Source organism: Protopterus annectens, chromosome 2.part0 (genome assembly GCF_019279795.1).
Source record: "Protopterus annectens isolate FY-2018-M chromosome 2.part0, PAN1.0, whole genome shotgun sequence".
NCBI classification, from domain to species: domain Eukaryota; kingdom Metazoa; phylum Chordata; order Ceratodontiformes; family Protopteridae; genus Protopterus; species Protopterus annectens.
Genome location: NC_056728.1, coordinates 1149329487 through 1149345983, shown reverse-complemented (window position 1 = coordinate 1149345983; position 16497 = coordinate 1149329487). Strand labels below are relative to the sequence as shown.

The 16497-nt window shown below is 39.3% G+C and overlaps 1 protein-coding gene across 2 annotated transcripts in view; it reads left to right on the top strand.

The window, feature by feature from the left end:
• The window catches only part of COL25A1 (collagen type XXV alpha 1 chain), a 1631546-nt gene that overhangs the window by 1039251 nt on the left and 575798 nt on the right, over positions 1-16497 (top strand). For both annotated transcript variants that reach the window (XM_044061344.1, XM_044061342.1), the window contains exons 7-8: positions 10330-10401; positions 15659-15775. In XM_044061344.1, coding sequence (XP_043917279.1) covers positions 10330-10401; positions 15659-15775 — 189 coding nt within the window. The remainder of the gene's footprint in view (positions 1-10329; positions 10402-15658; positions 15776-16497) is intronic.

Genomic DNA, 16497 nt, shown 5'->3' with positions numbered 1-16497 from the left:
AAGAAGTAATTAGGGACCTGGGGACCCAAGTTGATAGCAGTCTCTCATTTGACAACCACGTGGCCAAAGTGGTTAGAAAAACATTTTATATAGCCCACCTAATCATGAAGGGATTCACATCTAGATCAGGGGAGGTCATCGTGCCTCTTTACTCATCCCTCACCAGGCCCATAAATGAGTACAATGCCCCTTTTGGGATGTACCTTACCAGACACCTGCAGCAACTGGAAAGACCCCAAAAGTACCTCACCAAGAGGATCAAAGGGCTCAAACAGATGCCATATGCTGCCCGGTTAAAGAAACTCCAGCTCTACTCAGTGGCATACTGCCTGTTCAGGGGTGATCTGTGCCTGACGTATAAAGCCATGTCCAACCCAGAATTAATGGACATGCTGCACCTCAGAAAATCCAAATCCCATCGAGCTACGCGCTCGAGAGACTTGAACCTCAGCACTGAAATAAATAGGACATGCTGGAGGGACAGATTCATAACCCAGAGGCTCCTTTCACTCTGGAATAAAATCCCAGTCCAGGTTAGGCAGAGGCCCTCATTGGCTCTCTTCAACAGGAATCTTGATGAGTGGATGGGAGATCATAGGTTTAACCCGGGTATCACTTCTGTGTCACTGTTAGACAGAGGCACAGTATACTAACCTTGAAAAAGGGCATAGCAAAGTTAATTTAAAATGGGTGGCGAAAGACAAACACATTCTGGCTAGGCTTATAAATGCCCTAGGGCAGTTAGCCTAGTATGAACCTATGGGGGGGAGTAGAATTTTTGATTTATTAGCATTAAGGGAGAGGTGGTTTTGGCACATCCATTCTTCGGTTATTGAAAAAGCAGTTTGGATTTTGTTGAGCAATTCAGAGAGGTTTGAGGCAGAACAGACTAAGGTAGAATCATCTGTATATTGAATGATTTTGACATCAGGAATAGCAGTGTGAAAGTTATTGACGAAGATGGTAAAAAGCATAGGCCCAAGGATGGATCCCTGTGGTACGCCAGTTGGGATAGGTAAGAATGAAGAGGTGGAGTTCTTCCATTTGACTGCCTGAGATCTGTCTGATAGGTAACTAGAGAACCAAGATAAAGTGTTTGGTGAGAGATGATAAAGAAGGCGTTTGTGGGAAACAGTATCGAATGCTTTAGACAGATCAAGCAAAACCATAGAGACCAAGTGTCCTGAGTCTCGGGCTTGATTGACAGTTTCTAGAAATGACAGTAGAGCAGTTGTAGTGCTATGGCCTGGGCAGAAACCATGTTGGGTAGGTGTAAAAAGATGGTTTGGGGTAAGAAAAGGCATAAGTTGGAGGTGGATGCACTTTTCCAGGATTTTGGAGACTGATGAGAGCAGAGCGATAGGGCGGACGTTTGAGATGGTGTTTTTGTCTCCTTTGTGAAGAGGAAGAATATAAGCTAAGTGCCAGAGTTTGGGGACATATGATTCCTTTATGGATCTGCTAATAATGATGCTAATTGGGAGAGCAATTCCATCAGCAGCACATTTTCGAAAGGTGGAGGGAATATTGTCAGGAGCATTCGAACAAGGTTTAAGTTTGGATAGAAGTTTTTTTATAAGGTTAGTGGAGACAGGTTTGAGCTCAAACATAATGGGATAGCTATTACAGGAATTAGATGGAGAAGAGTGAGGGACTGGTGGGATATCGTTGGGGAAAGTCTTGGTCAGTTCAGCAACAGTTTCTATGAAAAATGAGTTCAATTCAGAGCCTAGTTCAAGGTTGGATTTACTATGGTCAGGACAGGGATTATTCTTGGAGCCAGGATTAAGAAGTGAGTTTACTGATTCCCATAACTGCTTGGGTTTTTTTATTATTGTTTGACTGGAGCTTGATATAGTAGGATTTTTTTGTCCTTAGTGATAAGCTGTTTTGCAAGGTTATGGAGTTGTTTGTATTGGAGTAGGGTATTGGGCAATTTGTTGTTTTGGTAAAGCTTCCATAGTTTGTCCCTTTGGAGCATAATTTGTTTTGTATCTTTAGTTAGCTGGGGGGGCTGAATTAAGTCTTTATCCTTTTGTTTCTTAGTGGGGCTAGAGAGTTTAGAGTGTCTAGGAAGATGGAGTTGAAGACGTCTATGGCACTGTCAAGTGGAAGGGTGTTTAGAATTTGCCAGTCCATTTGTTTGAGCATGTTAGAGAAAGTTATGGGGTTGAAGTTACTGAGGCTATGGTTAAGAATGTATTGGTGCTGATGAGGTGAGGAGTTAGTTGCACGATGAATGAAATCTGGGAGGTGGTCACTAATGTTGTCAGGGATTGTGCCAGAGTTATTTTATTTGGATCAGAGACTGGGATCCAATCAATAGTGGATCCAGGGGGATTAGTTTTGTTAGGTTGAGCAATAAGGACAACCATTTGAGTGAAGTTATAGAGGTTAATGGATAGGGAGGGAGAGTGTTAACTTTATTCCAGTCAATATTTACATTGCCTAGAATGTAGTTTTCGTAGTTAATTTCAGTAGATGCCCATAGGAGAATGTCTTCAAGGGTGGAGATATTGTTACCAGGTGAGATATATAGAGCAATAATGCAGATATTTTTGTGTTTATTCATTTTTAGTAGTCCAGCTGTAAGTTCAGTGTTGCTGAATTGTGGGATTGGAATTTGGAAAGGTATTAAGGTTAGAAGGCTAGAACAGACTAAGGCAGTACCACCACCTTTTTTATGTGGGTGATCATTTCTGAGAGTATGGAATCCTGGTGGTAGGATCTTGGAATCGGAGATATAGGGTTTGAGCCAAGTTTCAGAGATGGCTAGGATGTCTGGTTGGTTATGGCTTAGCCAAACTTGAAATTGGTGAACTTTGTTGTTGAGACTCTGGGCATTGATAGTAAACATTTTAGGATGTTTTGAGGGGAGGAAGGAGATAGGGTGTAGGTATTGTGAGTAATGGGGCTGGGACCAGGGTTGGGCTGGATATCTCCAGCTAAGATTAGATTGTTGAAAGAAATGAGCTTTAGCTGTTTAGGTTTTCAAAGTAAGAGTTTGGGTAGATCTAAGATTAGTTTATGTTTCAATTTATTAGCAGTGGTGGAGATGATTTTTAGGGTGGAATAGGTACAGAGGGTTAGGGTGACTGAGTGAAGGTGAGATAGAAAGGAAATGAGATTAAGAGTGCAGGTAAAGGTAGGTTTGTATGGAGGTTATTTTGTAGGCAATACTGGACAAATATCAGAGGAGTATGAGATGGTATAGAATAAGGGAATTAGGAACAGAAGGGGGAAGTAGGGAGCCTGGAGAGTGCGAAGCATTAAAGAAAGTATGTCAGAGCAAAGAGAGGAAGAATTGTGTAGATTAGGAGAAGAGAGATGGCTGTGTAGAAGAGAGGGTTTAGAAGGAGATATAGCTGGTTTTCTTAGAAGTATAAGAAAGAAGAGGGGACTTTAATTGTTAGGGAGGAAGAGCGATGTAAGTATGTGGGGTGGATGTAAGTAGATGTAGTAATCAGAGAAGAGCTTCTATTGGATAACAAGGCAGGCTGGGTGGGGATAGGTAAGAATAAAGTTAGGCATGCTGGGGGTGGGTGGGAACTGGGGGCAGGGTAGGGGAGCGGAGTGAGCCCGCAGAGCGACAGATCGGGAAGAGCTATGTAGATATGTGAAGTCCACAGAGCAGCAAGAAACAATCAGTTAGTGGGGCCCTGTAGTTGGGACTGACTGTAGGCTAGATGGAGGTAAATTGCAAAGCTGTGGTAAGAATTAGAGTTAGAGGTTAAGGGCACAGCAGATTGTTTCATCTTTCCAAAAAAAGAGATGCTTGAAAACTTTAGCTAAGGAATAAAAGTGGAATGCCAGGCATGAATGCGAGCATTTCACTATAGTGGGGGTTTGCTGCCATCTAGTGCTGAAAACAGGGGTGGGGTATAGACTGAAACAATTTGGTCTTGGGGAAGAGAGACTAGGGTACAGTGTAGCTAATGGGGGGGTAAGGGGCTGTGGTAGGTTGCTAATATGCTCGCTATGGGTAGGTTACTGTCAATATTATATACATTCCAAGAGCTAGTCTAGATACATACACGCTAGTCTAAGCTCATTCCGAGCCAGTTACAGTGTTTAAGACTATTGGTTGTAGCATTCAGCCTCAATACCTAAGATTAAAGCTGGAGAATTACATTTTCTATACTAGTTTTAACTAGAAGCTGGACTACATGTTTACAACTGTACAAAAAGGATATTCAGACTGTAATCTCACTGGAGTGTTTTTAATAATCTCAGTTGATTGTTTTTAGTAATGCAGTATGTGCATTGCTTTAAAAAAAGAAAAGTGAATTCATTATTTAAACCTCTTTTTTGACTACTTACAATGTTTTTCTCCAGGGTTTATGATCATGTCCAGCACCTTGCCACTGTTTAGGATTTTCTTGCATTCCTTTGCGCTGTCTGTACCTGTTCCTGGTATATTTCCATCCCACACATTACAGTTACTGCAATACTATCTTCTTTCCTAGAATCCTCTGTGCACTGTCTAAGGACTGATGAGGTTCATACATTCTGAAATATTCTGGCTTAATGTTGTTTTGTATCATGGCTCCATTGCTATGGAACATTCTACCCCAAAGGCTTAGGCATTGACCTGCATTCTTATCTTTGAAAGCCCATTTGAATGTTTACTTGCTTTTCAAGGATTTTGGGGACAGATAATAAAGAACACCATGAATTAAGTACCTGACATTTCTGTTTAGGTACTTACTGAAATTCATACTGAGATATTTTAACTTACAGTGTGACCCTCCAAATTCATTCTGTAACTTGAGTCAATTCTGGGACAAACCAGCAGCCTTAGCTTCTCAGTCAATGCACTGGAGTAACTGTATCAGGTGACTGGCTATGTGCAGAGTATAATACAGCAAAATGTGTTTTTGATGGTGTTAACTGTGATTTTCAAAGGGGGAAGATGAACATATTGGGTAGCAGAAACAAAAGATGACTTTGCTCAGTCTAAGACAGTAAACAAAATCTGAAAATATCTATGCTAGACTGTATAGTGAACAATTTGTCTACAGGAGCACATAGAAGTGACCCGTGAAAACACTGGGATGTAGAATATGATACCTAATGGGTTGTTTAAGGAAAATGAAAAATGTAATTTTTAAAAATTATTTTTAACTCTGAACGGTGTGGCATGCCTATGTTTAATTTCTGTATAAGGCATGTTATTAAATGATAAACAGATTTGTATCAGAGATCTAGAATTAGCCATTCCTTATTTGTAAGGCATCATGAATATATCCAGCACCATATGTGACAGTTAAATAAGCCTCATTCCCCTCTTATGCTCTCTTATGAGTTGCATCAGACTCCTAGAGTGATCATGTGGATAACCACCACTATCCGCAGAGGTTTTACGGCAAAGGAGGAAACAGAATTAGGTTAGCAGGTCTTTCAGCTTCCTCACACACTCACACTTACACCTATGGGTAATTTAAAATCCCCAGTCCAGCTAATGGCATGTCTTTGGGATTTGGAAGGAAACCAAAGTACCTGGAGCAAACCCACATGAATACAGGGAGGACCTGAAGACTCCACGCGAATATGTGAATATTGCTAATGAAGTTTAAGAGACCCTTCATTTGTTGCAAATTTTATTAACTGCATAGGTGAAAACTGAATGTGTTTTTTAGCTTTATGGGATTGCTCATCAACATTTTATTGTCTGATTACTAGAAGTGCACCATTATGTAGCATTTTATGATGATTTAGTAGGTATGTTTAGTCATTATACAGTTAATATCTTTCCCAAGTAACTTCTGTTCAGAAGCCACACCTTTAATTAACAGCATTTCCAACCTAAGCATCGATACAGTTAGCCTTATGTCATGTTATTTGTTTTTTTTCTACCCATTATTATGGATTTTGCAAAATTAGTGATGAATGACAGTCCATTCACTGTAGTAAACAGCAGATACATATCCAGCACAATACTTTATTCTCTTGCAAAGTGTTGTCCGATGAAAGAGTTACATTTTGTATGAGTATTTGCTAGGAATGTGAAATACAAATTCCTAAACTAGTAATAGAGCTACAATAGGTGCCATTTGCAGGTTCTTGTAAAGTTAGTCACACTGGGAAAAGTAAATGAGTGGCAAGGAGATGTGGTAGCTGGCATCACTGCCTCATTTTTCTTGATTACTTGGATTGATTCCCAGGCTGGGTGCCTTCTATGTGACATTTGCATGATTTTTCTCATGTATTTTTTTTCTAGAGTCTTTGTTTTTTCTTCAACATTCCAAGGACTTATAGACAGGCACTGATGATAAATCAGTCCTAGGAGTGTGCGTAAGTGTGGATGTGCATAAGTGCTGGCTTTTGTAAAGAGCCCACATTTCATATGGCACTGCTTTCTTCCTAGCAGCTGAGTCTTACCAGGAGAGGCTCTTAGTTCTATAAACGTAAACTGGTAAATCAGGTATACAAAATAGTTGATAAAATGAATGAATATATGGATGAAAAAGTAGATATGCATTAATCACAATATCAGAAATAGGAACAACTTGTTTTTATATTTGTTTATTTCACTTTGATATCTGTGTAAATGGGCTAGTCGATAAACCCTTTTCTGGCATGACTTGGGCATCATGGTGCAAGACACAAACAGAAAATTATACGCACACTGAAGTATGTTATTTACAATTATAAACACGTTGTACAATTAAGGGAGACCTTCAACTGTTGGTCATTTGACTTTACAAGAACAAATTGACTACTGTGTGAGTTGCAGTCACATCCTTCTACTCTAATTGAGACAACTTCAGTGATGACAGACCAGTGCATTTAGATTTAAGACACTTGCTCAGTATAAAGCAGCCACTCTATTAGTTTACAGGTTTGACTGGTTGCTCAGTTCGTTGTCATAACGATTAGTGGAAGTCATTTTGTGACCACGGGTAATCTTATACTTTGATCTCACTGAGGCAGCTACAATAGCTGTTTCTGTCCTTTTTCAAGACGATCGCTGGATCATGTGAAAAGCTTAATGCATAGGCATTCCATGCTGAATGAGAATACTGATGATGATGATGATGATGATGATGATGATGATAGTAACAATGCGAGTGTACACAGCTGAGCCCACAGAATAATGCCATAGTGTGAATGACAGTAATAGTGTCGGTGTGCACAAACTTTTTTGTACTGGAACTGCATGTAGGTATGTCTGGTGCTTGAGCACAGGTCATATGACTAGTGTTTTAGTGAGCATGGCAGCGTTGTGTAACTGTAATACGCAGTAACAGGAAAACCTATGAGGGAAACGTTTTTACTTGGACGTAGTGAGGCTTTGGCTAATAAGAATGCAAGAATATTGTGTCATTTATTAATTGTTATGTTCAGCCAGCCTCTATCCCCAGATTATCTCAGCATATGCCAGGTACAAAACCTGCTTGCATATATACTCATATATATATATATATATATATATATATATATATATATATATATATATATATATATATATATATATATATATAAAATTATTGGGGGTCTATATTATAATAGCGAAAATCCCTTTAAGCGAATATGAAAACACTGACACGTATTGTGCAAACCCCAAATATGCCGAACGTACTAAACCTCGAAATACAAAAAGTCAAATTCCCATAGTTGGCCAACTCCAGGTGGGAGGTTAGTGTAATGGTTAAGGTGCTTACCTATGAAACACAAGGTGCAGGGTTTGATTCTGTCATGGGGTAATTGGCTAGGCTTAAAATGGCCCGCAAGGGAAGTTAGCCTAGTACTAACCTATGAACTACGTACTGCCTACCCATACAAAATAAATAAACCACATACATACACTAACCAAAACCCTACTTCTAACCCTAAAGTAAAGCACCAAAACCCTACTTCTTACCCTATACTAAACCCCACATACACAACTATCTATGCACTTACCTTAACCTGCACCCTAACCCTAAGGTCCATAACTATCGCACACTTACCCTACAGCAATATACCAAAACAAAACAAATAATCCACACACATACATTTAACAAAATCCTAATTCTAACTCTACACTAAACCTTACATACATTACCTATCTATGCACTTACCTTAACCCGCACCCTAACCCTAAAGTCCATAACTATAGCACACTTACCTTACGGAGCTGTAGCACAGATGGGCCAACCATGGCACTTCGACTTTTTGAATTTCGCAGTTTAGTACGTTCGGCATAATCGCAGTTCGCGCAATACATGTAGGTTTTTTCACATTCGCTTAAAAGGATTTTCGCTAATATAATATAGACCCCTTTATTGGTAGTGACTGTTAATAAGTTATGTCTCTTTTGTGTAGCAATCAACAGAAATACTACTCTGGGCTCTGAATTTATTGCATATAAAACTTCACACATGTTATAGTCCAAGACAGCCATGATAACATTTGCAGATATTGTGAGATTTGAGAAGTTGTTTTACTCTTTAATGAATAAGTGAAAAACGTGAAGATTTGTTACATGCTAATCCTTATTGTATTGTGTTTTTTTTTTTTTTTTGGTTTTGGCTCTATGTTACCTTGTTCCCAGGGTCTGCCTGATTTTCCTGCAGCTGCCGCTCTGCACAGCAATCAGATCCTGACAGTCAAGGTTTGTGACTGAAGTGGGAACCTGCTCAGCCAGATTTCAATCAGCATAAGACTCTGCCCCATCATAAAGTACTAATATGTACAAAAGAAACACTTTTTTACACTTTTGTTGTTATTAAATGCATTCAGAACCCTAGCGGTTTGGCAGTTCAGCTATCCAGCAGCCATAAAATATTCTGCTGAACAACATGGAAGGAAGTTCTTGTTGCACATAAAAAGGAAGGAAGAAAAATATACAGCTCATAGCAATTAAAATTAAAATGAGCTAGGTTCTGAAGGGTGCTGATGTAGGCAGATATTGATACTCCAATCTGGATTTAAAGTAGGCATCTGTGTTACTGGGGGAGTGTTTATAGCCATATACAGTGTCTCTTAATGCTGAGCTGTGCTACAACAGCATGCTAAGTAATGGATCATGGTAGAGGCCTGTCTGTGAGGCCCGACTGAGTGCATTATATATAACTAGAGACACAGCTTAATACTAGAGGGGAATGAGACATACCACAGAAAGTCGTGAGAAAAACAAAAACACGGACCAACCTGCTATTGGTCTTAATTATGTCTAGGCCATGGATCCTTAGAGTACATACAATGTACTGATGCTGGAGAGAGATATTGCTCAGTAAAGACATAATCTGGGAGGATAAACAGGGCAGGCATTTGTTTTGTTAAATTCATTCTCTTTATCCAGTCTGAAGGCTCTTCTTAAAAATCAAGTCCAAAAAAGTCATGTCCACTGTATTAATTGTGGCTCTACTTTTAGTATTTTGCTTTTAGTTCAAAGAATCAGGAAAATAAAAATAAAATGTTAGAAGAAAGGTGAAAGGGGAAACATAGGAACAAGACAGTTTCATAACAACTGCAGTTCATTGAATGAACAGATTTTTCTCACCTCGATAACCTAACATCCAAAACTTAATATATTAGTTTGGGGGCAGCACAGCCTCTCATAACGAATGAATCCCATCCCTTTTTTTCAGCCGTAACCTATATCTGTGCCATTTTATTATCACCATCGCTTAGTAGTCACTGTGAATGAGAACTGACAGAACCTTATGCACATTTTTTCATAAACCATTTAGGGTTCCTGTGCAACAATGTTTGACTATTATAATACCTAATATCATTGCTAGACTGCAGTTTGTGATATTTTGCTAGTATTCTGCAGTATGTTTGTATTACTTGCTCTGTGCAGTAGTGTAGAGACCTAAGAATTCTTAAACCTGAAAATAACATGGCAGCCTTTCATTGTGGCCACCTGTTTATTATGCTGGTTGTGATATCTGGCTGAATACAGTGTTCTTGGCACATGTGCTTAGCTTGATGGTTGGAATCAGTGCTCATTTATTACACTAAGTAAACCCTAGCTCAGAGGTGGTGATATCACAGCCATGTGCAAAACAAAGAAATGAAAAAGATTTGAAATATTTTTCAGGGACATGAATTGTATGTTTGAGGGCTTGTTTTTTTTCTTGCATCTTAGTAATATTCCCAGAGATGAATGAATGAATGAATGAAAAGATTACGTACAAACGCAACAGTTTTGATGATTTTGTTTTGTTGTTAAATGTACCACTGATTCCTAGTCAAGCAAAAGCACACAATAATTACTGAAGTAGTTACAGAAATTCTAATGCATTTTTTTTCTATTTTTTTCTTTCTTTTCATGCTTTCTCCTGTCTATTTCTCAACTCTGCACTTCAACCTTTGACTTCACCCTACCTTATTGATCAGATGGTGTTCCCTAAAATCAATCATGGGTTTCTGTCTGCTGATCAACAGCTCATTAAACGACGCCTTATTAAGGTAGTGCAAAACCTCATAGGATTCTGGTACCAGCTTTCCTTTTGTTCGTTGTTCTGTCTTTTTCTTATTTTCTCTATATTTCATGTATCTGTTTAACAACTTTCTGCGTTTAACAAACTAAAGTGGAGCAGATGCGCTATTGTCGAGTGCACTGTGAAATTAATTATACTTTTTTAAGAGATGTGTTGCTGTGTCACGACTAAAAGTGTTTAGAACATGATGTTGTTGAGTGTTTACTTGTACCATGTTACAGGTTTTTTTTGGGAGGGGGGTTGATGTCTGCCCAGCTGCTGTAACTGATGAGATGCCTTTCAGCATTTGAGGTATATTCAGTGTAACACAAAATACACACCTGAACAAATAGTACATTCTTGTAAGAAGTATGAAATTACACCGTATATCTTATTTTTGACGACTGAAAAAAACATTGTTTATAATGGCTGACTTAAAAAGAAGAAACATAAAACAATTCCATGGCAAGGCATTAAGAGTCTAATTCAGAAACATAGGGAACAACATGAAACAACTATGCCAAATTCACAAATGATACAGAAGCACTCAGCCATGTGTTTTTTTTAATGCAGCTACTCAGAAACTAGGAGTCCTTTCACCATATACTGAGGCATACACACAGCTTACAGCTTGTTGTATACAGATGATATACTTTTATTTACTTCAAATCTGTCTAAGCTATCCACATATATAACTATAGATATAATCTCCTGCTTTGTAGAATTCAATGCGAAGTATAAGTTGGTATAAACATAATACATAATTGAATATAATATACAATAACACCAGACGCGGTGGTGCAGCGGTAGCATTGTTGCATCACAGCAAGAGATTCGCCCGTTCGATTCTCGGCTGGAGTGCGGGAAGTGATTTCTGTGTGGAGTCTGCTCTGCATGTCTTCCCTGCGGTTGGGTGGGCGTTCGAAAGACATGCGTAAATGGCCGTGCTTTCATTGAAGGTTGGACGTCGAGCTGGCACCTCGGTGTTCGTGAAAATCTACTGCCAATCATTAGTGGACCGGAGTTCCACTGTGGCGACCCCTAACCGGGAAAAGCCAAAAGACAACAACAACATACAAGTACACCAGAGCCTTAATTGTATTCTGCACCAAAGTGCATGTATAGAAGTGAATATGTTTCATATTATATCATAGAGAGAAATATATACTCCCACCTGCTGAACATGCATAAGGACTAGTGAAAAATCCCCTATGTACTACTAACTGATACCATTACTATGTACTGCCCCTATGTAGTATTGACTGATACCACTACTTTGTACTGCACCTATATAGTACTGACTGATACCACCACTGTGTACTGCCCCTATCTACTACTGACAGATACCACTACTGTGTACTGCCCCTTTATACTACTGACTGATACCACCACTGTGTACCGCCCATATATAGTACTGACTGATACCACTAGTGTGTACTGCCCCATATACTACTGACTGATACCACTACTGTGTACTGCCCCTATATACTACTGACTGATACCACTGCTGTATACTGCCCCTATATACTACTGAATGATACGACTGCTATATACTACGGACTGATACCACTACTGTGTACTGCCCCTATATACTACTGACAGATACCACTACTGTGTACTGCCCCTATATACTACTGACTGATACCACTACTGTGTACTGCCCCTATATACTACTGACTGATACCACTACTGTGTAATGTCCCAATATACTACTGTCAGATGCCACTACTGTGTACTGCCCCTTTATACTACTAACTGATACCACTACTGTGTACTGCCCCTTATATAATACTGACAGATACCACTACTGTGTGCTGCTCCTTTATACTACTAACTGATACCACCACTGTGTACCGCCCATATAGAGTACTGACTGATACCACTACTGTGTACTGTCCCATATACTACTGACTGATACCACTACTGTGTACTGCCCCTATATACTACTGACTGATACCACTACTGTGTACCGCCCCTATATACTACTGACTGATACCACTACTTTGTACTACCCCTATATACTATGGACTGATGCCACTACTGTGTACTGCCCCTATATACTACTGACAGATACCACTACTGTGTACTGCCCCTACATACTACTGATTGATACCACTACTGTTTACTCCCCCTATATACTACTGACAGATACCACTACTGTCTGCTGCCCCTTTATTCTACTGACTGATACCACTACTGTGTACTGCCCCTATATACTACTGTCAGATACCACTACTGTGTACTGCCCCTTTATACTACTAACTGATACCACTACTGTGTACTGCCCCTTATATAATACTGACAGATACCACTACTGTGTACTGCCCCTTTATACTACTGACTGAAACCACCACTGTGTACCACCCATATATAGTACTGACTGATACCACTACTGTGTACTGCCCCATATACTACTGACTGATACCACTACTGTGTACTGCCCCAATATACTACTGACTGATACCACTACTGTGTACTGCCCCTATGTACTACTGACTGATACCACTACTGTGTACTACCCCTATATACTACGGACTGATACCACTACTGTGTACTGCCCCTATATACTACTGACAGATACCACTACTGTGTACTGCCCCTATATACTACTGACTGATATCACTACTAAATACTGCCCCTATATACTACTGACAGATACCACTACTGTGTACTTCCCCTATATAGTACTGATTGATACCACTACTGTGTACTCCCCCTATATACTACTGACAGATACCACTACTGTGTACTGCCCCCAATATTACTGACTGATACCACTACTGTGTACTGCCTCCTTTATACTACTCATGATACCACTACTGTGTACTGCCCCTATCTACTACTGACTGATACCACTACTGTGTACTGCCCCTATACACTACTGACTGATACCACTACTGTGTACTGCCCCTATCTACTACTGACTGATACCACTACTGTGTACTGCCCCTATATACTATTGACTGATACCACTACTGTGTACTGCCCCTATATGCTACTGACTGATACCACCACTGTGTACTGCCCCTATCTACTACTGACTGATACCACTACTGTGTACTGACCCTATATAGTACTGACTGATATCACTACTGTGTACTGCCCCTATCTACTACTGACTGATACCACTACTGTGTACTGCCCCTATATAGTACTGACTGATACCACTACTGTGTACTGCCCCTATATAGTACTGACTGATACCACTACTGTGTACTGCCCCTATATAGTACTGACTGATACCACTACTGTGTACTCCCCCTATATACTACTGACAGATACCACTACTGTGCACTGGAATGTGCAGTACTTGTGTTCTTATGCATACCATGTACTTTAAAATGCATTTGCCATGTTGCAAAGCATGTATTGCATGCTGTAAAAAAATCTGCATAAACATTTATTCCAGATACTGTAAAAGCATATATGTTTCTTACCAAGTCTAATATATGGTGTCTACTGGGTACTGAGATAGATGGGAGTTCACAGAGGCATTTCTGTTTACTGTTTTTACCATGCAAAAAGACACTAATATTGTAGCAGAAAATATATGTTATCATTAAAGTGAACCCTTTTCTGTTGTGGTATCCATTAATTAGTATCTAAAGCCGTGGACTACAAGATTGTTAACACTACTTCCACATTTCAGTGTTTCAGCATGGCTAACGACCTGAAATGAAACTATCAAAAGCCAATCTCCAAGTAATAGTAGTAGCCAAGAAAGAATAACCAAACCAGCTTATTTCTTTTTTGTTACTCCCTAGGCTACAATTTATTCCACTTCTTATAACTCAAGCATTGAATGATTTGGATCTTTTTGTTATTCTTGGTGAACTTGGAATGATTGTATATAATCTCATACACTCATATAAGGTCTGCCCTAACCAGTCTGTAGTAAACAGAGGAAATATTTAGGTTCCTCAAATGACCTTCATACTTTATATATTTGTGAAATGCTTTTGAACGCACTCAAGTTTTTGATCTTTTTTTTTATATTACTGACATTATCCTGTCTCATGCTCTAGAATGAGTGTTTACATGCCCTTACACAAAGTAAGCAATAGAGCTGCGCATGTAGATAGGAATGAGAGTATAATTGTTCTTATCAAACATATAACTGTTGTTATTAAACCATAGCAGCAGTTGTTTACATCTTCCCAGATCAGTATAGTGGTTATATTTAGAAATTATCTGATTTCCTAAAGTACGGGGAAATTCAGTGTTTGAATTTCCCATTTGGAGTACTTTAGACTTTTTGCAATTAAAGGAAACCCTGTTTTAATTAATCCACATATAAATGTAATCCAGATAAATTTGTAAGACTTTTTCACCAGAACAAGAAGTACCTGTGCAGTCCATTTTGATGTTATCAGTATATTTTGCTAATCTGCAGTGATTGCGAACTGGTAGAGCAGTTAAGAAGAAGTGAAAAAGGAGAGGGCCCAATACTGAGCCCTGCGCCCACTCCCCATTCGATTTGTTCTTGTTATAAACAAACATAATAACTGGAAGTAGAGTCCAGCTGCACAAAAAAAAAATTTGCCAAATTTTCTGAGAAGTTATTCAAATAGAAGGAAAAAATGGATAATTGTCTCCCTGGAATGCATGATGTGAGGACAAATGACAATTGTTCAAATTCCACACTGTAGGAAAACAGAAGGTGTATGAAGTAATGCAAAAACAGCCCAGCAGCAAACAAGCTATCACTACCCTTGGGTTCAGTGTCTGAAGTTTTGATTGCTGGAGCTGTTTTACTAATATAATAAAGCTCAAGTCCATTCTGCCATGGGGAAAAGTGATCTCTAGTCAACTAAGAACATTTTTTCACTGAAGGATGTCCCACAAGAACACCTCCCTTAAAATAACAAGTTATTACTGAAAGGAAGGGGAGCTCATTAGTTTGTTGCTCACTCCTCCATTCTTCTAGCAATCTCCAGAGAATAGATACGGTGCACTTTGGCACGGTCGGTTTAAATACTCTCAAGTGCTGGTGGCAGTACGCAGTGCAGCAGCTGAGTAGCTCTAGTAAGTACGTTTGTCTCTGACATCAGTCTGGTTCTCTAATAATAAGTCATATTTTTTCATCAGCATGTAAGGCTCTGATTGTAAAGATAACAACTTAAAAAAACTAACTAAACTGCTTTCCATAAGGAAATCTGAAGTAAAGCTACAAGTCATTAGAAAAATGCATAGCGCAGCAAACACTTGCTAACTTTCTACCTTTATGTTCTTCTATCCATGTTAAGGGTGATCAAGGACAAGCTGGCCCTCCTGGACCACCAGGACCTCCAGGGCCACCAGGACCCAGGGGCCCCCCAGGTGATACTGGAAAAGACGGTCCAAGAGGATTACCAGGATCAACGGTAAGCTGCACTTTTTAATTATAGTTCCTAATATAAGCACCATTAAACAGATGTTTCTTGTGTAGTGAGGTACGTGTAGTAAAGATCACAGAATGACTAAAACTAGAACCATCCAGCAGTTGTAGTATTGCTTCCTCACATCCATCAGTACCTCCTCCAATATCTTACTCCAGTCTTGGCTCCCCTCACCTGCTGACTCGTGTGAGTGAGTGAAGATGTGCACAATATCCATAGTGGTATAAGTACTAATCACATATGCATTTAGTGCGATCATGGCTGCTACTATGGAGCATTCATGTTTAATATAATATATACATATACCGTTAGTCTGGGAATATGCCATTGCAACAGTTAACTGTTTACTGAAGTTTGTAAACGAATGTATCACTATTAAAGACTCAGCAGGCCTGTGCTGCAAATCCAGAACCTTTAGGGAATGAGGAATTAGTGCGCACAGAGCATGCTCAGTCTGCTTCTGAATGTATGCTTTACAACATCAAAGTTGAATTCTGTGCACTGACAGAATTTCTCCACAAAATGCAGCAGTAACCTTACTAAGACAAAGCATCTTAACCTCTGAGCTTGAGTAGCTGTGAAAAGGGTGCATGGAATGTGCTATAATGAAACAGTGGCAGTAATAACAGATAATGACAACTTGGGCCAATCAGTCTGGAACATTCCTTCTTGTTTAATAAAAAGATCTTCACTGCACTTATGAACAG